Source organism: Haliotis cracherodii, unplaced genomic scaffold (genome assembly GCF_022045235.1).
Source record: "Haliotis cracherodii isolate W230 unplaced genomic scaffold, xgHalCrac1.p SCAF_14, whole genome shotgun sequence".
Lineage (NCBI taxonomy): Eukaryota > Metazoa > Mollusca > Gastropoda > Lepetellida > Haliotidae > Haliotis > Haliotis cracherodii.
In genome coordinates this window covers 34,707,101-34,728,022 of record NW_027266269.1, presented here as the reverse complement: position 1 = coordinate 34,728,022, position 20,922 = coordinate 34,707,101, and the positions used below count along the sequence as shown (strand labels likewise).

The following is a 20,922-nucleotide window of genomic DNA, read 5'->3' as shown; positions in this document are numbered from 1 at the left end:
AAATTTAGCAGAGACATACCGGTATCAAGGACTTGCAATAAACACATTCTTCATTCGTGTTATATTTAAATGCTTTTTGGTTGAACTTATATTAGATACCTCCTTCTTCATAAAATGAAACAGTGGCCACTATGTTAACAACTTGGTTATATAGGACTGGATATCTCGGGAGATATATGGAATATCTCTAACTATCCTGCCATGACTTATACAATATTGTACTATTGTAGTTTTGTAGTATCTTGCAAACAATGTTGGTACTTGTTTTTATACTCTCTGTTTGTAATATTGGATATGTCACCTCTCTCACGCGTAAGTATTGATAATGATTAATAATTAGATACGAACTCAACATTAAGTTGATTATGAAAGAAAATAGGAATGACACTTTCATTTTCATTTGAAATCAACATATGTCAGTTGCCAAACTTTGACAGTTTCTGGGATAATATTCTGAGAGCTTTGTGAATGTCTTTAGCGTGTGGTTACCATGGTAACTGTGTGTTTCATTAGAGATTGCTTGGTGAATGTGTTTCAGAGTGTGATAAGTGTCATTATAAGAGCGACCGCCTCCGTTGTTATGATATATAGGGCGAATGTTGAGAGCGGAAGGCCCGGAGTTCGATCCCTAGGCCGCGTCATACCAAAAGACGTTAAAAAGATGGCACGTGTTGCTTCCCTGCCTGACGCTCTGCATCACGGGGATAAAACAAGGACTGGTCGGCTCGGTGTCAGTACACTGTGTCTGAGTGGGGTATTCATGTTAAACTGCGGCATGGTATCTCAGTGGACTAGCGCTATAAAACCAGCGAGAGTTCGAATTTGTATAACAGCTACACACACGTGGATGCAATAATTGCAATAATCTTGAACGTGACGTTTAACCCCATTTCCACTAACCTATCATTGGGGCATGGGTAATACGCGTGGTAACTATTGATGAACCACCCGTGAAGATCCGGGGTAGAATAGATCTTCAGCAACCCATGCTTGCCATACAAGGTGACTATGCTTGCCATACAAGGTGACTATGCTTGTCGCAAGGGGCGACCAACGGGATCGGGTGGTCAGGCTCGATGACATGGTTGATGCATGTCATCGTACCCTAATTGCATGGATCGATGCTCATGATGTCAATCACTGGATTGTCTGGTCCAGACTCGATTAGTTACAGACCGTCGTCATAAAGCTGGAATATTACTGAGTGCGGCGTTCAACACAAAACAAACAAACAGTTCCTGCCATTATGAGAGCTTGGTGAATATGTTTCAGAGTAAGGTAACCCGCTGAATGTTGACATACTTCACTTGAATTTGTGTATGCATTGAGTTGTGACAGTATTCTGTATACGTGCGTTTTGTACCAGTCTGTAGTAATTGTGGCATTATAAAGCTTCTCAGAGCATCACTTATAAACAAAACACCATCACAATTTTGACCTTGAACCTCGTGTTGGACCAAGTGAACCCAAGCTCCTCCAAAGCGCTTGACACCTCCTTTCCTACTCTGAACCGACTCTTAACCAGTGACGTCATTTTTCAACGTTAATTCTCCTCTCAATGATCGGTCGTCAGAAGAAAGATCAGCTTTGACAAATGACTGCCAGACGAAGTCATACGAACGTCGGACGACAAGCTCCTTCCCAGCGCGTGACACCTTCGTTACACTCTCAGAACGGGATATCGCTGTGAGGAGCTTGATCGGACGACTGTCATACGGCCGTCGTATGAACGTCAACGTAAGGCAGTCTGTGAGAGCCAATACGGTGGCACCTGAGTCTGTTAACAAGTGCAAACATCTGTCTTACATTTGTTTAGCATGAACAATTTCCACTAATGTGCTGGAAGGATTAACACTTAGTTAATAAACATGGCAGATGTAGCCTGCCCGTTTCACCATTTGTAAACATTGTTGGACACCTGTAGCCAATTTTAATTTTGCTGTCTGCTGTATAGGTTTATAACCTCCACCTAATAAGTATACCACATAGCGTCCTAATCAATGTATTACTCTGTAATATCATATACTGAATTGAATGGGGGGGAAAAGTGCAAACATCTGTCTTACATTGACGATGATGTTTCCACGTTTCAGAATGTGAGAGCCAATACGGCGGTAACTGAGTCTGTTAACAAGTGCAAACATCTGTCTTATATTGACGTTTCCACGTTTCAGAATGTGAGAGCCAATACGGCGGCAATTGAGTTTGTTAACAAGTGCAAACATCTGTCTTATATTGACGTTTCTACGTTTCAGAATGTGAGAGCCAATACGGCGGCAATTGAGTTTGTTAACAAGTGCAAACATCTATCTTATATTGACGTTTCCACGTTTCAGAATGTGAGAGCCAATACGGCGGTAACTGAGTCTGTTAACAAGTGCAAACATCTGTCTTATATTGACGTTTCCACGTTTCAGAATGTGAGAGCCAATACGGCGGTAACTGAGTCTGTTAACAAGTGCAAACATCTATCTTATATTGGCGTTTCCACGTTTCAGAATGTGAGAGCCAATTCGGCGGCAATTGAGTTTGTTAACAAGTGCAAACATCTGTCTCATATTGGCGTTTCCACGTTTCAGAATGTGAGAGCCAATACGGCGGTAACTGAGTCTGTTAACAAGTGCAAACATCTGTCTTATATTGACGTTTCCACGTTTCAGAATGCGAGAGCCAATACGCCGGCACCTGCGTCAACTTCATCTACAACCAGTGTCTCTCCGGCTACATGTACACCTACAATGGGTGTGGCTTCCAGGAGATGTGTTGTATCCCGCCTCTACATCCGTCAGTCACGACTATAGCAGCAGGTGTGATCATTACAAAACTTATACTAAGGCCATACATCTTTTTAGGTCTAATAATTTTCGGCACCAGATATAGGACGGTAGGTCAAAATTCATCGGGTAAAAGATATTGTTTCGGTGGCTGCTACAGGAAATATATCATTTTCTCTGAAAAGGGAAACAAACAAATATTTCTCAGAACCCATTTTTTAAGGATTTTTGTTCTTGTATTAAAACCCGAGGCAGGTTAAGAAATTGTGTAGTTGAAACATATGACAGGCCTTATTAGTGAGTGAGTGTGGTTTTACGCCGCCTTTAGGAAATAGGGAATCGAACCCGGGTCTTCGGCGTGACAAGCGAACGCTAAACTACTGGGCTACCTCACTGCACCTATAAATACAACTCTATTTGTGTAGGTCAGTGTGGAATTGCTTTTCCCGACCCACTACCAGCAACAAACAGAATAGTAGGGGGCACAGTTGCCGCCCCTGGCGAATTCCCATGGCAGGTCAGTCAGTAGCAATTCTATAATATACTGTGTACCTATGTTGTATATCGGTCAGGGAGTTTTGTCAGAGAAAGAATACTGTCTATACCATTGCTTCAAGGCAGATAGAGATTATTTTGCGAGCATGTGTCATGCTGATCTTTCGAAACGAGTGTCAGACCTTTTTTTTATTTCCCGAGCGAGAGTTTCGTAAAATAAGTATGACACACATACGAGAGCAAGAATTTCCTTAATACCCATTACAGCTACAATGGATAGAATTATCATTAAATCGCCCGCATGTTATCAGAAATGAGCGGGCCACTGTAACTTGATAATACCCTCATATTGCTTGACGACGGGCCATTATCACTCCCGTTGTTAGGTGACGTCATAGGATAGGGATATGTGACGTCACGTTCAAATTGTTTATTACCCACAGGGTTAGAAAAAACCGAGTTAATAAAAATCGTATGTGCACCAGTGCAAATATCACTCCACGCGCAACAGTGTATAATTTAAGTTACCCTTATATTATTTCTTATTGTGTTGAGCTCCCTTTAGAAAAGTGCACTGATTACGACAATAACGCCGGCCAAGAAAACAGAATTAAGTCTATGACGTCGTTTCTAGTGTGACGTCATTTCGACCTTCCGTCACAAAACGATTCGAATGGCGTCAACATTACCGTCCGGGTGACGTAAACTATACACTGTTGCGCGTGGAGTGATATTTGCACTGGTGCACATACGATTTTTAATAACTCGATTTTTTTCTAACCCGTGGGTAATAAACAATTTTCTTCTCTGAAGAATACAAAAAACGCATTTTTTCAAGACATCCAGTGGTTCTTTAATTTTCTCGATTATTCTTTTTCCGGAATTATTTTCTGAGATTCGTCCCGATAATGATCCTTTATCTGTCAGAGCCATTCCGTGCCAAACACGTTATAGAGATTCTTCGTTTTCAGTTCTCCGCCAATATACCAGGATCTTATGATTGTGGGTTTGATGCCTATATTCGCCCTGATAGTGATTTTTGGTTTGTCGGCATCAAACTCCTGGTCTTGGTTTTCACAAAAGTAGTAATGTCTAAGATATTTTTTTATTACTTTCCGCTTTCTTTCCACATTTAGTTGACTCGGCACTGAGCAACTTAGTGCGTTCAAAGCTGCATTAATTCGTGTTGTTTTCATCGTTGTTTTGCTTTTCGCGCCCAGGGAATCTGTTTCGTCGGATACTCGAGACTGGTGTTCTCCATCTTCCAGAGGCAAAGGAGTTAACTGACTATAAAAGTCAAGATTCCACCCTTGCCGAACTAGGCTGGTATTATGGAGTTACATTTTGGCTGAACTAACGAGTCTATGCATAGTCCAATCAAAATCGCGCACCGAAATCGAAATCCGATTCGTAAACTGTCGTGTAGATTTCGATCGACTGCAGTATTTGCAAAGCATGTGCACCGCCAACTCGTTGTCAACAGATATTATTCCAAATCTTTTCATGTTTTTAATCAAGCTGCTCACGTGATTTGATGCATTTCGCGATGTAAGACCCGTTTTATCACAATATAGATCTTGATTATCGATCAGATCGTCCTGACTGGGCGCCACCATTTTGTGTGAAGGAAACGCAAGTGATTCGAGAGGTGGAATCTGATTGGTCCATAGGAGAGGGTTAGAAGGGACATAGCTGGTAATAGCCACTGGTGGCGCTACGATCGAGCCCAGTAATTCCAGCCTAGTTCTGCAAGGGTGGAAACTGGACTTTTAAAGTCAGTTAACTCTCTTGCCTCGGGAAGATGGGTGTTCTCTGGTGTTGACTTTTCATATTTCGTCACGTGGTACTGTTTCTACTCACAGGTGTCTTTGAGGGTTTACGAAGCTCACAAGGACCACGAGTGCGGGGGCATCCTCATCAGTGACAAATGGATTCTAACTGCAGCTCACTGCTTCCAAGAGTAACATCATGCCTTCACGTTACTACGTTACCTATCTGACATCTAAATCAATAACGGAGTTTTAAAATTGAGTGGAAACGTGTTGGCCTGTCGTCCACGACGCCGCATTTCGCTCTTCAGAGTTGCGTCCCTTGGGCACGCCAGAAACCTTTGATTGTGGGTTCAGATCCGATTATGGTTCTAGGTTTGGCAGCACTAACCGTGGGTTTCACCAAAGTTGTAAAAGTCTAAAACCTGCATCACTTCAGGCTTTCCTCCCACATTAAACTGACACGCTGTGGTATAACTGGAATACTGATTAAAGTGCGTTAAACGCAATTCACTCACTCACTCTAAATGACAATGGATCAGTTTGAATGGTTTGTTCGATTACATCCAGCTTTTCTAAAGCAAATATATTTTTTTCCTGGTCGTGAATTGCACAGCAGTAACAAACAGTCATAAGTATTTCTTTGGCCTTTGCTTTCCAAACTAAGTGTTCACTTCTATATACATTAGATACAAAATTCTGAATATCAAAAATGATATTGCTTCGCTTAGATACACAATCCTTATTGTCAATAATTATTGTGAGTATTGACACAAAAACCGCCGGGCAAAAGACAATTGGATTTGACCAAATCATTACAAACGTTATCAAAACGTTACAAGGCTGAAAACAGTCACCGAAACGCAGCAAACTTGAGGTACAAAACAACAACAATGATACCCGTATCAAATACATCACCATCGAATAACCATTTCTTGTTTGTTTCGTTGTAGCCACCATCAAACATAGGGGTATACTTTCTTTTGCCCGGCAGTTTACTATACTTTCACTGAGAAAATTATAATCCTGTTAACATTATCACGCCAAGGACGGTGAAAGATAATTTACTGATAAAAATTTGACCCAGGGTAAGAATAATAAATTCTTTGAACATGACTCGCAAGAATATTGGATTCTGTAAGCAGGATTGTCGTTGGTGTTTTCGCGATCTTAAATACAAACAAATTCAACGAAATGTACTTTGCACAAAATCTCGCATTGTCGCGTTCCAGAAAAATAAAGATTTATTAATCGTCAAGAATGAATAATGCGAAGATCTCATTCCAAGTGTGTCAAAGAAAGTAGATCTTGACTGATTTTTCACAGCGACAAGAACCCGTTCGCATGGAACGCCATTCTGGGCGAGTACGATCGAGCTGTGGTGGACGGCCATGAGAAGATCGTCAAGTTAGAAACTCTCATCGTCCACAGCGGCTTCAATACCACCACCAACACGAACGACATCGCCATGTTGAAAATAGCGACCCAGACCCAGGCTTACACGAAATATATACGCCCGGTGTGTCTTCCGTCAAAGAATGAGACATTTGACGGCATGTATTGCACGGCTACGGGGTGGGGCGCTATGCATACAGGTACGTTTATCTCGTACAGGAAGGGATACGGGTGAAGATCCAGGGTAGAATAGGTCTTCAGCAACCCGTAAAAGGCGACTATGATTGTCGCAAGAGGCGACTAACGGGATCGGGTGGTCAGGCTCACTGACTTGGTTGATGTATGTGGTCGCATCCCAATTGCGTTGATCGATGCTGATGATGTCAATCACTGGATTGTCTGGTCCAGACTCGATTAATTACAGACCGCCGTCATATAGCTGGAATATTGCTGAGCGCTGCGTCAAACAATCAAACAATTTTGTCCTGGTGGGGTTTGATAACATTTCTGTTCCGGGCATGTGTGTCGTGGGCAGGGTGGCACATATTATGTTTACTCGTTAAAGAATCTTGCTATCTGGTTGGCCAGTCGCTTTCTTGTGAACAACCGTACAAGTCGCCTGACTGGCCGGTACGGATATCATGACGTCATAATGATTGATGCGACGTCACTTGCTTGTCACGTCATAATTGATTCAGGTCGAACTTCGAGTTATCATCCCCAAAGTTATACAGTAATTCGTTGTCACATGTGTCAGTCACGGGTTGGTTTTACGGTTTTAAATGCAAATATTTTCTGCATGAACACTTCAGTCCTTGTGGGGTACGTTGACATTGTCTGTATGAACACTTCAGTCCTTGTGGGGTATGTTGTCATTGTCTGTATCAACACTTCAGTCCTTGTGGGGTATGTTGACATTGTCTGTATCAACACTTCAGTCCTTGTGGGGTATGTTGTCATTGTCTGTATGAACACTTCAGTCCTTGTGGGGTATGTTGACATTGTCTGTATGAACACTTCAGTCCTTGTGGGGTATGTTGTCATTGTCTGTATCAACACTTCAGTCCTTGTGGGGTATGTTGTCATTGTCTGTATGAACGCTTCCACCCCAGACGAATATGTTGACATTGTCTGTATGAACGCTTCCACCACAGACAGGTATGTTGACACTGTCTGTATGAACGCTTCCACCCCAGACAGGTATGCTGACACTGTCTGTATGAATGCTAAAGCCCTTGTCGGGTATGTTGACATTGTCTGTATGAACGCTTCCACCCCAGACGGGTATGTTGACACTGTCTGTATGAACGCTTCCACCCCAGACGGGTATGTTGACATTGTCTGTATGAACGCTTCCACCCCAGACGGGTATGTTGACATTGCCTGTATTAACGCTTCCACCCCAGACGGGTATGTTTATATTGTCTGTATTAACGCTTCCACCCCAGACGGGTATGTTGATATTGTCTGTATTAACGCTTCCACCCCAGACGGGTATGTTGATATTGTTTGTATTAACGCTTCCACCCCAGACGGGTATGTTGATATTGTCTGTATTAACGCTTCCACCCCAGACGGGTATGTTGATATTGCCTTTATTAACGCTTCCACCCCAGACGGGTATGTTGATATTGTCTGTATTAACGCTTCCACCTCAGACGGGTACGGCACCCGGCGCCTGTTCAAGGTGGACCTGCCTCTGGTGAAGAATGACATCTGCTCCTATCTGATGGACCGGACAATCCCCGCCTCCGAGCTGTGCGCCGGCAACAAACGCGGGGGACAGGACACCTGCCAGGTAACCATCCTCGCTTATCCAGGCTACTATATCTCCATAAATCTTCATATATACCCTGGACCCATTCGCCATCATAACCTCGTTCTGTGCTCGATTCGAATGGCATGACACTCAAAACATCCGTCCAATCCAATTTCCGTTTGTCCAACATGGATACCGGGTGAGACTTTGAAGAAGTTTTTGACTGTGCTAACAGTACTAGCTGTGATACAATCATGGCTTTAGAGGTTTAGATGACCATTTTGTGTTAATTCTCTCGGGACACATAATTCGCCTTAAGTGGTATTTTAATTTATTTAATGCAGATTGTATACCACTGAAATAGATTATTTATTTACGGCACATACACGTATTATTACTGGTATATTGTCACCATCAATATCATCATTATGATTATTTTCTGGTGTTCCCAGATGTGATATTGCTGGAATATTTCTGAATGCGGCGTAAAACCATACTCACTCATTATTATTATTATCATCATCATCATCGTCGTCATCGTCGTCATCATTATTATTATTATTACTGGTGGCAGTAGTGTGATTATTTGTAATACTGCTACTAGTTGTAGCAGCAGTGGTATTAGTATAACTATTATTATATTGTCGTTTTTTTATTATCATTATTATTTTAAATTATTATTGTCGTCATCACTTTCACTGTTATGCTTATCTCGTGTTCTTTGAGTCTAGGGGGACTCCGGCGGGCCGATGGTTTGCAAGAGGAACGGTCTCTGGGAAGTAGCCGGAATAGTATCGTGGGGCTACAACTGCGCAGACGCATACACCCCGGGTGTCTACACGAATGTGCCGTACTTCCGGGACTGGATCAATACCGTCATGCAATACTACACCAAGTCAACCCGCCGGGGCACGGAACTCACCGGCTTACACTATCTCTAGATCGTTGTCCAATCCCGTGCACACTGAACATTAAACAAATAACAAACACTCTTGTATTGTATGTGTGAATACTGAATTCATAGAATCTAAAGTTAAAGAATCTAGCTTGAATCGGCTAGTGACCGTCTCTTTGAAAAACATTCAAGTCTGTGGCTGTCGGTCTGTATGGATATGATGTCGTTCGCAGTGACGTCACATACTTGACACGTCAGCTGTGCATGCGCTCACTTTGAGTAATTGCACTAAAAGTAGTAGTATACTCAAAAGAAATGTTTGTTTGTTTGTTAGTTGTTTAACGCCGCACTCGGCAATATTACAGCTGTATGACGGCGGTCTGTAAATAATCGAGTCTGGACCAGACATGCGGTGATTTACATCATGAGCATCGATCCACGCAATTGGGACACGATGACATACATCAACCAAGTCAGCGAGCCTGACCACCCGATCCCGTTAGTCGCCTCTTACGACAAGCATAGTCGGCAAGCGTGGGTTGCAGAAGAACTAATCTGTCCCGGATTTTCACGTGTTCAAAAGTAATGAGAAATGGAAGTTTGGAGATATAAATATAAGTCTGGACCAGAAAATCCAGTGATTAATATCATGAGCATCGATCCACACAATTGGGATACGATGACATCGTCAACCAAGTCAGCGAGCCTGACCACCCGATCCCGTTAGTCGCTTTTTACGACAAGCATAGTCGCCTTCTACAGCAAGCGGGGGTTGCTGAAGACCTATTCTACCCCGGATCTTCACGGGTCGGTATTAGGACAGCTTCTGTGCGGATGATTAAAGGCCAGGATGTTGAGCTAAAGGTCAGGTAGCCTAGTGGTTAAAGCGTTCGCTCGTCACGCCGAAGACCCGGGTTCGATTCCCGACATGGGTACAATGTGTGAAGCCCATTTCTGGAGTACAACTCACATGCTAGCACACAATGTTCACCCCGAAGTGACCGATTATTTGATGTTTGGGTGAGGGGTAGCTTTTGTTTAAATACATAATTAGTTCCAGGTAACATTGAACAATAATTTGCCGCAGGTTTAATAAAATAAGCAGTTCAATAATATGTTGTTTGTCAAAACGAAATGGAATCCATCCAACTCTTCCAGAAAATGAATTGTATTTCATGAAGCAATGGCAGAAAAAATATTCCGTCTCGAGAAACACACCCCTCTAAATCACCTCCCCCACCCCAACCACCACTACGATACCCTCCCCCGCCACCACCACCCCACCCCACCCCACCCCCAGAACATAAATGTTGCTGAATCAGCTGAAATTAAGCTCACGTGTGTGTGAGTCAACACGCTAAACCGATGTGTCGGCATGGAGTGCGGTAAACACTTATGAGCGAGGCCTTCTGATCGGTTTACCACTAAGCGGATAATGGATGTCGAAATCGTCCGATACAGTAGGTCAAGGAGTGTACTCGGGTGTAAAGGCTATGCGTCAATTGAAATATATGTAACTGTAACGAATAAAATTAATTTAACAAAACGAGTTGGTAATTTTAATAAAATGGACGCCAATATAAACACTATCCAGTGTAACTGGTTCATCTCAGTAGATTACTTAACTCTGGTGGACTCAGCGAAGTATTGTTTGTTTGTTTGTTTGTTTGTTTGTTGTTTAACGCCGCACGATAAGCGAATACATGTATATAAATGGGAAGAGAATCAATCATATCGGTTGGTTGGTTGGTTTGTTGTTAAACGCCGCACTCAGCAATATTCCAGCTATATGACGGCGGTCTGTAAAATAGTCTTTTCCAGACAATCCAGTGATTGACATCATGAGCATCGATCCACGCAATTGGGATACAATGACATGCATGAACCAAGTCATCGAGACTGACCACCCGATCCCGTTAGTCACCCCTTACGACAAGCATAGACGCCTTTTACGACAAGCATAGTCGCCTATAACGGCAAGCATGGGTTGCTAAGACCTTTTCTACCCCGGAATCTTCACTTGGACTCAGCGAAGTATTGAACACACTTGTTGATTGATACAAAGTGGCTAGCCTCAACAGTAGACAGAGTAATGACAAATAACTATAACTCTATAACTATCAGCTCCAAAGGATCTACTATAAATACCATTGTTTGAAAACTATCTTCTTTTACCTAAAGGGGTCTCGATGGTGATGTATTTGATACGGGTGTCATAGTTGTGTTTTGGACCTTAAGTCTGCAGTGTTTCGGGATCGGCGACTGTTTTCAGTCTTTTAAAGTTTTGACATCGTTTGTTATGTGTTGGTCAAATCCAATTTTCAAGTGTATACTTTTGCCCGCCAGTTTGTATTACACTGTTCCAGTTTAATGTGGAGAGGTCGTGCAGGTAATTTCACTTTCAGGTCCCCGTGATCACATGGTTATGGTGCTGACAAACAAAGGATCAAAATCTGGGTGAATGTAAGCATTAATCACAGGATCACCGAATCCTGACACAACTAAGGGGAAGCATCTGAGACCAATTGCTATCCCGTGCCCAACACATAATAGCACATTGGTTGCATTAAATTATGGAAGAATGTTCACTTGTAGACGATTAGAGGTTACAAATACAGGGCACTACGGTTATTACGAACTCATAGGGACCGCTAATTATACTTCGTTTTAACCGTAGTTCGTTATCAGCATATATACAGCATAACTACAGCAAATCTTGGGGACAAAAAAAGTAAGTTCGTTATAAGCGTGTTCGTTATAAACATAGTTTACTGTACCAGTGCATCCCTTACAGTCAGAATCGCTTTATATCTCTCTGTACTTGCAGCAGCAGACGTACGTAACTCAAAAAGAACACTTTGAAAGGTTTTAGTTTCAACATAATCAGTAAACGTGCATACCAGATCGTTTCACCGGATTGTCTGGTTCATCACTGGATTGTCTGGTCAAGGCTTGTTGTTTACAAGCCGCCTTCGTATGGCACGAGCGTGTCATCGGAATGTCTGGTTCATCACTGGATTGTCTGGTCACGGCCTGTCGTTTGCAGTCCCCCTTCGTATAGCAGTGGCGTGTCATCGGATTGTCTGGTTCATCACTGGATTGTCTGGTCAAGGCTTGTCGTTTGCAGGCCGCCTTCGTATGGCACGAGCGTGTCATCGGATTGTCTGGTTCATCACTGGATTGTCTGGTCAAGGCTTGTTGTTTACAAGCCGCCTTCGTATGTCAGGGGCGTGTCATCGGATTGTCTGGTTCATCACTGGATTGTCTGGTCAAGGCTTGTTGTTTGCAGGCCGCCTTCGTATGGAAGGTATACATTACTTTTTTATGCAAATTGTTTGAGTGACGGGTGCTACCCGTAGGGCAGGACATGCTAACCACTTTTCGCGAACACCTGGTGTCATTACAGATTGTCAGTGATCCTTTCATGTGCTTTTCGCTTATATTTTGTCTTTTACGCTTCCGTTAAAGGCGACTATGCTTGCCGTAAAAGGCGACTATGCTTGTCGTAAAAGGCGACTAACGGGATCGGATGGTCAGGCTCTCTGACTTGGTTGAAGCATGTCATCGATCCTAATTGCATGGATCGATGCTCATGCTATCAATCACTGGATAGTCTGGTCCAGACGCGATTATTTACAGACCGCCGTTATACAGGTGGAATATTGCTGAGTGCGGCGTTAAACAACAAACGAACTAACCAAATCTACAAAGTCTCACCCGGTATCCATGTTGGACAAACGGAAATTGGATTGGACGGATGTTTTGAGTGTCATGCCATTCGAATCGAGAACGGAACGAAGTTATGATGGCGAATGGGTCCAGGGTATATATGGAGATTGTTGGCGTTAAGCAACAAACAAACAAACAAACAAACAAATCTTTTACACCAAGTGGAATCTGTTTCGGCAGATAATTGCGACAGGTTATTCTCTGACGTTGACTTTTTATATTCGATCATTCTTTGGCCATCCCGCGTTCACCAGGCTCGTCAAGGGTTTAGAATCGAACGCGAGCACTGTCGAACGCACATTTTACTGTTGACTGACTGTGTCTGTCATTGTCTGGCGTTTATTGCTTCAAGTAGCATCAGCTGGCCGAAGTTCTGTTCAAACAGGATTAAAATACGGTTAAACCCGACTCAATAACTTAAACACATCTCGGGTTGCAGCAGTTGAGCATGCTTAATGTATACTCACACACAAACACAAACATATGGCTCTGGTTACACTAGTCAGCCATCCAGCCAATGACAACAGCCCCCCACACACACGGGTGCATGTATATATAAGACATGGAGCTGACGCCCATTCCGTCGAAGCATCACACACCTGTCGCCATGCTGAAACTCGTTGTCTCTGCTCTGTTCATTGCCCTGGCTGTAGCCGATCAGTGCTGCACCCCCGACCAATGGGAGGGAATTGCTGGCAGCATCGTCGGGACTGTGACCAACGGGAAGAGTACCTCGGCTCAGGTATTTATTCTGAGTGAGTGAGTGAGTATGGTTTTACGCTGCTTTTAGCAATATTCCAGCAATATTACGGCGGGGACACCAGAAATGGGCTTCGAACATTGTACCCATGCCGTGAATCGAACCCGGGTCTTCGGCGTGACGAGCGAACGCTTTAACCACTAGGCTACCCGACCGCCCCGTATTTATTCTGAATTTTAACAACCGGGCAAAAGAAAGTAACACCCATGTGTGATGATGATTTAAAATGAAACAAACACGAAATGGTTATTCAATGGTGATGTATTTGATAAGGGTAGGTTGTGTTTTGAGCATTAACATTGCAGTGTTTCGGCGACTGTTCTCACAGCTAAGTAATGTTTTGATAACGTTTGTTATTTGATGGTGAAATCCAATTCTCAAGTCATACTTGCATTTGCTCGGCAGTTATAATATCTTATCATTTTTTTATGAACGCGGTAATAGTGAAGTAAATACCGGCCAAACACAGGATTGACTGTAGATTTTCGGTTCATTGAGGTATGAAAACCGAAGTGCAAACTGTATGAATCAGCGTCAATCCTTATAATTATATTCGACAACGAAAACATGTGTTATCTACAATAGTTTACCCAAACAGTCGTATATATCAAAGCAGACAAAAATGACGAGATTGATAAACATTCCAGGCGTAGGAATACATGCTGTGTCGTAACATGAATCACGTGATCGTTTAATTTATGCACATAACTTGACACGCCCATAAAGTCAGTAGCCAATCAACGGAGAGTAGGATAAAAAAACACCTCAGTCAATCAAGGGAAGAGCCTAGAAGAACTGCAACAGTCAGACTGAAATGAATCGGAACAAATGTGTCAAATGCGGATGTGTCAAATGACATGTTCAGTTACCGCCAGATTCAAACATTAGTTCCCAAGAGAACGGGAAGACACAGTTGGAAAAATGCGAGTTAGAAATGAAACCCGAAAATATTAAATTTGTGGAACCAAGGCGGTCGCAAAAAAAAACAAAAAAAAAACAGGCGAGCGAGCCCGCATGATTGCTGTTTCATTCTTTCTCGGCCTTCTCAAAAGGTAGTTTGGAATGATATTAATCACTGGGTTGTCTGGTCCAGACTCGATTATTTACAGACCGCCGTCATATAGCTGGAATATTGCTGAGTGCGGCGTTAAACAACAAACCAACCAACCAACCAACCACTTTCAAATAGCTACTATAGTGTTCAAGTCAAGTGTTCACTTGTTCACAAACAAAAAAAACAACGCGGGAACAAATGACCCAAGTCAAAAGTGTGTTTTTTTAATGTTTTTTTTATTTTTTTATTTTTTTTACCCAAGTCAAAATTGTGTCAGACATTATCTATGTCACCGATACAACTGATGGACTTTTCTCTAATAAAAATAATCATTGACTTCTACTACAGACAACGACCTCAATGTCCTACGACTTCACCGACATGATGCTGGCTGCTACCACCACCACCATGGTTGACGGCATGACGTTGAAGAACATGACCATCATCGACTACAACAAGGTAAGTATGTCCAGAAGGATGAATCCCACGTGTGGCCCTCTATACTCTACTACATTGAAATGTCCCGTGTTTGTACCCGTGATGATCTGGGGAGGAATAGGTCTTCAGCAACCCATGCTTGCCGTAAAAGGCAACTATGCTTGTCGTAAAAGGCGACTAACGGGATCGGGTGGTCGGGCTCGCTGACTTGGTTGATGCATGTCATCGATCCCAATTGCGTTGATCGATGCTCATGTTGTGAATCACAGGATTGTCTGGTCCAGACTCGATTATTTACAGGCCGCCGTCATATAGCTGAAAAATTGCAGAGTGCGGCGTTAAACAACAAACCAAAAAACCCGCTGTATCACTTTGTTGAAAGAGGCACTGCGTGCACAGAGGCGCGTGAAAATGACGTCACATTTGACTACAGCGATGCACACATGACGTCATCAAAGCTTATAATCCATGTGATGACTTTTGCAGAAACTGATGTATAACTTCAACGAGATGACGGGAGATTGTGCGGTGACTCCAGTTGACCAACCCTTCAAAAAGGCCTGCATCCCAGGTGATCTTAGTGATCTTAGTGATGGAGTGAATGTTGTTTAATGTCGCAGCGAACACCATCAGTTCTATCAGGGCGGCCTGTTAGTCTTCCAGTACCGGGCAAACATAAGGAGACCCGTGAAGATACTGGTTAGAATAGGTCTTCAGTAACCCATGCTTGTGTTAATAGGCGACTAACGGGATCGGTTGGTCAGGCTCGCTGACTTGGTTGATACATATCATCATATCCCAATTTCGTGGATCGATGCTCCGACACCTTGGCTACGACAGTCGTAAGTCTATGTTAAAGTATGTGAGTTACGATCACCTTAGCGCTACGACAGTCGTAAGTCTATGTTAAATTATATGAGTTACAATTACCTTAGCGCTACGACAGTCATAAGTCTATGTTAAAGTATGTGAGTTACGATCATATTAGCGCTACGACTGTCGTAAGTCTATGTTAAAGTATGGGAGTTACGATCACATTAGCGCTACGACTGTCGTAAGTCTATGTTAAAGTATGGGAGTTACGATCACCTTAGCGCTACGACAGTCGTAAGTCTATGTTCAAGTACATGAGTTACGATCACCTTAGCGCTACGACTGTCGTAAGTCTATGTTAAAGTACATGAGTTACGATCACCTTAGCGCTACGACTGTCGTAAGTCTATGTTAAAGTATGTGAGTTACGATCACCTTAGCGCTACGACAGTCGTAAGTCTATGTTAAAGTATATGAGTTACAATTACCTTAGCGCTACGACTGTCGTAAGTCTATGTTAAAGTACGCTTAGCGCTACGACTGTCGTAAGTCTATGTTAAAGTATGTGAGTTACGATCACCTTAGCGATACGACTGTCGTAAGTCAATGTTCAAGTATGTGAGTTACAATTACCTTAGCGCTACGACAGTCATAAGTCTATGTTAAAGTATGTGAGTTACGATCACATTAGCGCTACGACTGTCGTAAGTCTATGTTAAAGTATGGGAGTTACGATCACATTAGCGCTACGACTGTCGTAAGTCTATGTTAAAGTATGGGAGTTACGATCACCTTAGCGCTACGACAGTCGTAAGTCTATGTTCAAGTACATGAGTTACGATCACCTTAGCGCTACGACTGTCGTAAGTCTATGTTAAAGTACATGAGTTACGATCACCTTAGCGCTACGACAGTCGTAAGTCTATGTTAAAGTATATGAGTTACGATCACCTCATCGCTCAGACTGTCGTAAGTCTTATGTTAAAGTATGTGAGTTACGATCACATTAGCGCTACGGCAGTCGTAAGTCTATGTCAAAATATGTGAGCTACCATCACTTTTGCCTTACCTATGCACAATATTCACAGTGTGAGTTACCTTTGACTCACATTGTAATGATATCAACCAGAACCTTCTGACTTTTGTTTCCTACAGATGATGCAAAGCAGCTCGGTAATTTTTACTACGGTGCCGGTGACAATATGCTGCAGGCAACGTCGTACATGATTAAGCAGGACCCCTTCACAGCCTTTGTCTCCTTCACCGCAACAGGCTGCATCCCCATCGCCGAGGTCGTCTACGGCGACATGGGCCAAAGTACGTCACTGAACACATTGCTATCATCCATGTATGTTTTTTGTCTCTTATAAACGCAGTAGTGCGTACAACAGAGGGTCATGCCAGCATTACCCTAGTCACTGATCAGCTTGCATTAAAACTGCCTTCTCAGCTCCACAGAGAATGCAAGACGAGCTGACGGTTTGGCGTTAGATTTTCCTTCATTCGTCATCAGTCACTGAAGACACGGAAAACAAGTTAACGTCACAACAAGAAGGAAACGAGAGCGTCATGTCGCGTTATGACGCGCGTTTGTTATTCATATTATTAAGGGAGTTTAAATCATTCCGCAATGCTCATCCCAATCTGGGGGCACGGGTGGCCCAGTCGTCTAAGGCGCCGCGATTCGCTGTGCAGAGTTGCGTCCCTTGGGCGCGCCAGAAACGTATGATTGTGGGTTCGAATTCCGGTTCGCCCCAATTATGTTTCGAGGTTTGTCAGAACCATACCCGTGCTCTAGGGTTTCTCCAAAGTGGTAAACGTCTGAGACCTGCATCACTTGGGGCTTTCCTCCCACAATAAGGGGTGCGGCGTTAAACAACAAACAAAGACAAAAAAGACAAAAGATGTTCTTTCTCTCTGTTTCAGCTGCCATTATGAGCGATACTGGGTTTGTAAACATTACTCCTGGCATCAAAGACCCATCTGTCTTCGACCCACCAGAGTCCTGTCAACAAGCCAAGATGGTAAGTGCTGTCTTTTTTTATCTCTCAGACCAGTCCTTGTTTTAGCCACTTAATGTCGAGCGCCAGACAGGGTAACAGGTACCATCTTTTAACGTCTTTTGGTATGACGCAGCCGGGGTTCGAACTCCGGACCTTCCGCTTTCCAGGCGGACGCTATACCACTAGACCACGGAGGGGGGCCGTCTGTTACGACAAGGAATATGGTGTTGTGGGTCGTTCCAACCCGAATACCAGACAGGTTGGAGAGGTCATGCAGATAGCGTAGCTGACACAGTTGAGTGAGTGAGTGAGTATGGTTTTACGCCGCTTTTAGCAATATTCCAGCAATATCACGGCGGAGGACACCAGAAATGGGTTTGATACGTTGTAACCATGTGGGAAATCGAACCCGGGTCTTCTGCCTGACGAGCGAACGCTTTAACCACTAGGCTACCCGACCGCCCCCTGACACAGTTGAAACGTTATTATTTTCATTAACGCCGTTATCACCCCCTCAGTCCTTTGTTAATTCTTCACATCAGTGCTCTGTCAGAAATCTTCTGTTATCTATGTATTGTCATTTCAGCAACATGGCCATAAGAGTGAGAGGCGTGGTCTGCTTGGTCTCCACCTGTAGTTACCTCCCTTGGACTAACTGTCTCACCACGAGTGGGCGCTGTTCTGCCAAGTACAGAAGCACGTGACAGAAACAACGTGTCAATCTGAGATTAATAAAGAGTCACAGGCAGAATGATGTCGCCTTATTCTTGTACTGTTTGTTATGTTAGCGACGGGTAGCAATAGTCACATCACGGCGGCCGGTGTAGCCAACTCAAATCGCTGATTTGGTTGATGCATGTCATCGTATCCGAATTGCGTAGATCGATGCTCATGATATTAATCACTGGATTGTCTGGTCCAGACTCGATTATTTACAGACCGCCCTCATATAGCTGGAATATTGCTGAGTGCGGCGTTAAACCACAAACCAACCAACCAACTTTATCGAGACGGGAAGACACATGGGGATCTTAAGAGAACACAGGATTTGTCAGTTTTGTAATGTAAACACTGTAGAAAGTGGATACCATTTCTTACTACTTTGTCCGCTGTATGCTGAACTTAGAAAACAGTTCATAGATAAATATTACATAAATATTCCGTCATACAAGTTTACAGAAATTTCAAGGGGCGGTCGGGTAGCCTAGTAGTTAAAGCGTTCGCTCGTCACGCTGAAGACCCGGGTTCGAATCCCGACATGGGTACAATGTGTGAAGCCCATTTGTGGTGTCCCCCGCCGTGATATTGCTGGAATATTGCTAAAAGCGGCGTAAAACCATACTCACTCACTCGTTTATATCAAGTAACAATGCTGTAACGAACAAAAAAATGTCGATGTACATGTTACATATTATGAACCTAAGAGGTCCTAATATGTTACCTTACAACAAAATACTGTATACACACCCATAACTATAACACGTACTAAAGCCTATGGTCAGTATTATGAATAAACACTATCAGACGTTGGCCCAATCTTCTCATAACCTTTGTGAGTCTTAGGAGTGAGGGTGCCTACGAGGGTGGGGCGATCTGAGCCTTGACCCAAGTCACCCAAGAGTGATTCGAGCCAGGAATCGGTCGGGTAGCCTAGTGGTTAAAGCGTTCGCTCGTCACGCCGAAGACCCGGGTTCGATTCCCGACATGGGTACAATGTGCGAAGCCTGTTCTGGTGTCCCCCGCCGTGATATTGCTGGAATATTGCTAAAAGCGGCGTAAAACCATACTCACTCACTCACTGATTCGAGCCAGGGATTGAGTTTGCGCCTCCAACATCGACCGCGTACTGTTACACGCTGTCAACCAAGACGTCTTCATGCAGCAAGCCATGCTTGTCATGAGTGAGTGAGTGAGTTGGGGAGTCTGGCCAGCTGGCTCAAACAACAGGCTCGTTGTTCGGAGACGTATTCATACCCGAATCAACATTTAATCAATATTCGATTTCTGGGTCAGACAAACCGGTGATTGATAACAAGAGCAACGTCGGAGTAATTGAATGAGCAAGGTCACGCAATTGACCACCCGATCCTCATATAACCGGTTATGCTTAGGAAAACAGATAATTTACGCAAGAGTGAGCGAGTCGAGTTTAGCCCCGCTTTTAACATTATTCCAGTTATATCACGGCGTGTCAGCGTAATGTGGGAGGAAAGCCCGAAGTGATGCAGGTCTCACATGTTTACCACTTCGTTGAAACCCACGAGCACGTTGCTGACAAACCTTGAAACATAACCGGGATTTGAACCCACAATCATAGGTTTCTGGCGTGCCCAAGGCGGCGCCTTAGACGAATGGTCCTGACGTGCCCTCTTGCCATATGAGTTTAGCGTAATAGAGTTGTTCAATGATATGTTGTTTGTTAAAACAAAATTGATCATATGCCATCAAGCAATGACAGAAAATTTATTCCGTCTCGACCAAACACTAAAGAAATATGCAGCCACCCGAATGCACATACCACATCCACCCTGCGACCAAACCCAAAAGCCCCACCACTCCCATCCCCTCCCCTCCCCCACCCCCACCAAAACACACACCTAACACCAAAACCCTGAAGCCCAACCCCCTCCACCACTACTATCCCTCCCCCGCCACCCTCCAGAATATAAAAGTTGCTGAATCAGCTGAAATAAAGCTCAAGTGTGTGTGAGTCCACACGCTAAACCGTTGTGAGTTTAGCTCACAGTGAGTAAACCCTCAAGAGCAAGGTCTTCTGATCGGTTTAACCACTAAGCGGAGAGTGGATGTTGAAATCGTCCAACATAGTCGGTCAAGGAGTGTAAATGGTTCCGCGTAAATAAAAATATATTCATAAATTGGGGTTTAGTAAAGGGTAACTGACAAAATGCATTGTTTAGGAGACAAAATATAATGTGTTTACAATGTATGAGAGCTGATAAAAAAAATTTCAAACTATGGGCCATAACAAAGTGAACTAGCCAATGTAGTACATTGCTTGAGTAGTTCATTGCAAGTGT

The 20,922-nt window shown here is 43.4% G+C and overlaps 2 protein-coding genes across 2 annotated transcripts; both read left to right on the top strand.

Annotated features, from left to right (window-relative positions):
- Nucleotides 1–236: 236 nt before the first annotated feature.
- LOC139460768 (chymotrypsin-like protease CTRL-1) lies at nt 237–9,179 on the top strand. The gene is made up of 7 exons (XM_071242240.1): nt 237–312; nt 2,661–2,807; nt 3,200–3,291; nt 5,132–5,229; nt 6,365–6,633; nt 8,092–8,231; nt 8,924–9,179. The coding sequence occupies exons 1-7, from the start codon at nt 252–254 to the stop codon at nt 9,131–9,133; spliced, it is 1,017 nt and encodes a 338-aa protein (XP_071098341.1). The 5' UTR covers nt 237–251; the 3' UTR covers nt 9,134–9,179.
- A 4,223-nt stretch (nt 9,180–13,402) lies between these two features.
- LOC139460767 (ependymin-related protein 1-like) lies at nt 13,403–18,627 on the top strand. The gene is made up of 6 exons (XM_071242239.1): nt 13,403–13,558; nt 14,979–15,089; nt 15,555–15,639; nt 17,037–17,198; nt 17,808–17,905; nt 18,471–18,627. Exons 1-6 carry the CDS (start codon nt 13,424–13,426, stop codon nt 18,519–18,521), a joined length of 642 nt encoding a protein of 213 aa, XP_071098340.1. The 5' UTR covers nt 13,403–13,423; the 3' UTR covers nt 18,522–18,627.
- Nucleotides 18,628–20,922: the final 2,295 nt, after the last annotated feature.

What these genes read in the sequence shown, in the direction of transcription:
- LOC139460768 (XM_071242240.1), top strand. Translation starts at nt 252, where the DNA reads ATGTTGGTACTTGTTTTTATACTCTCTGTTTGTAATATTGGATATGTC. An exon ending in AGTCACGACTATAGCAGCAG is followed by an intron (nt 2,808 to 3,199) that starts GTGTGATCATTA and finishes CTATTTGTGTAG; the next exon opens with GTCAGTGTGGAATTGCTTTT. An exon ending in GTGGGGCGCTATGCATACAG is followed by an intron (nt 6,634 to 8,091) that starts GTACGTTTATCT and finishes CTTCCACCTCAG; the next exon opens with ACGGGTACGGCACCCGGCGC.
- LOC139460767 (XM_071242239.1), top strand. Translation starts at nt 13,424, where the DNA reads ATGCTGAAACTCGTTGTCTCTGCTCTGTTCATTGCCCTGGCTGTAGCC. An exon ending in GGAAGAGTACCTCGGCTCAG is followed by an intron (nt 13,559 to 14,978) that starts GTATTTATTCTG and finishes CTTCTACTACAG; the next exon opens with ACAACGACCTCAATGTCCTA. An exon ending in CCTGTCAACAAGCCAAGATG is followed by an intron (nt 17,906 to 18,470) that starts GTAAGTGCTGTC and finishes TTGTCATTTCAG; the next exon opens with CAACATGGCCATAAGAGTGA.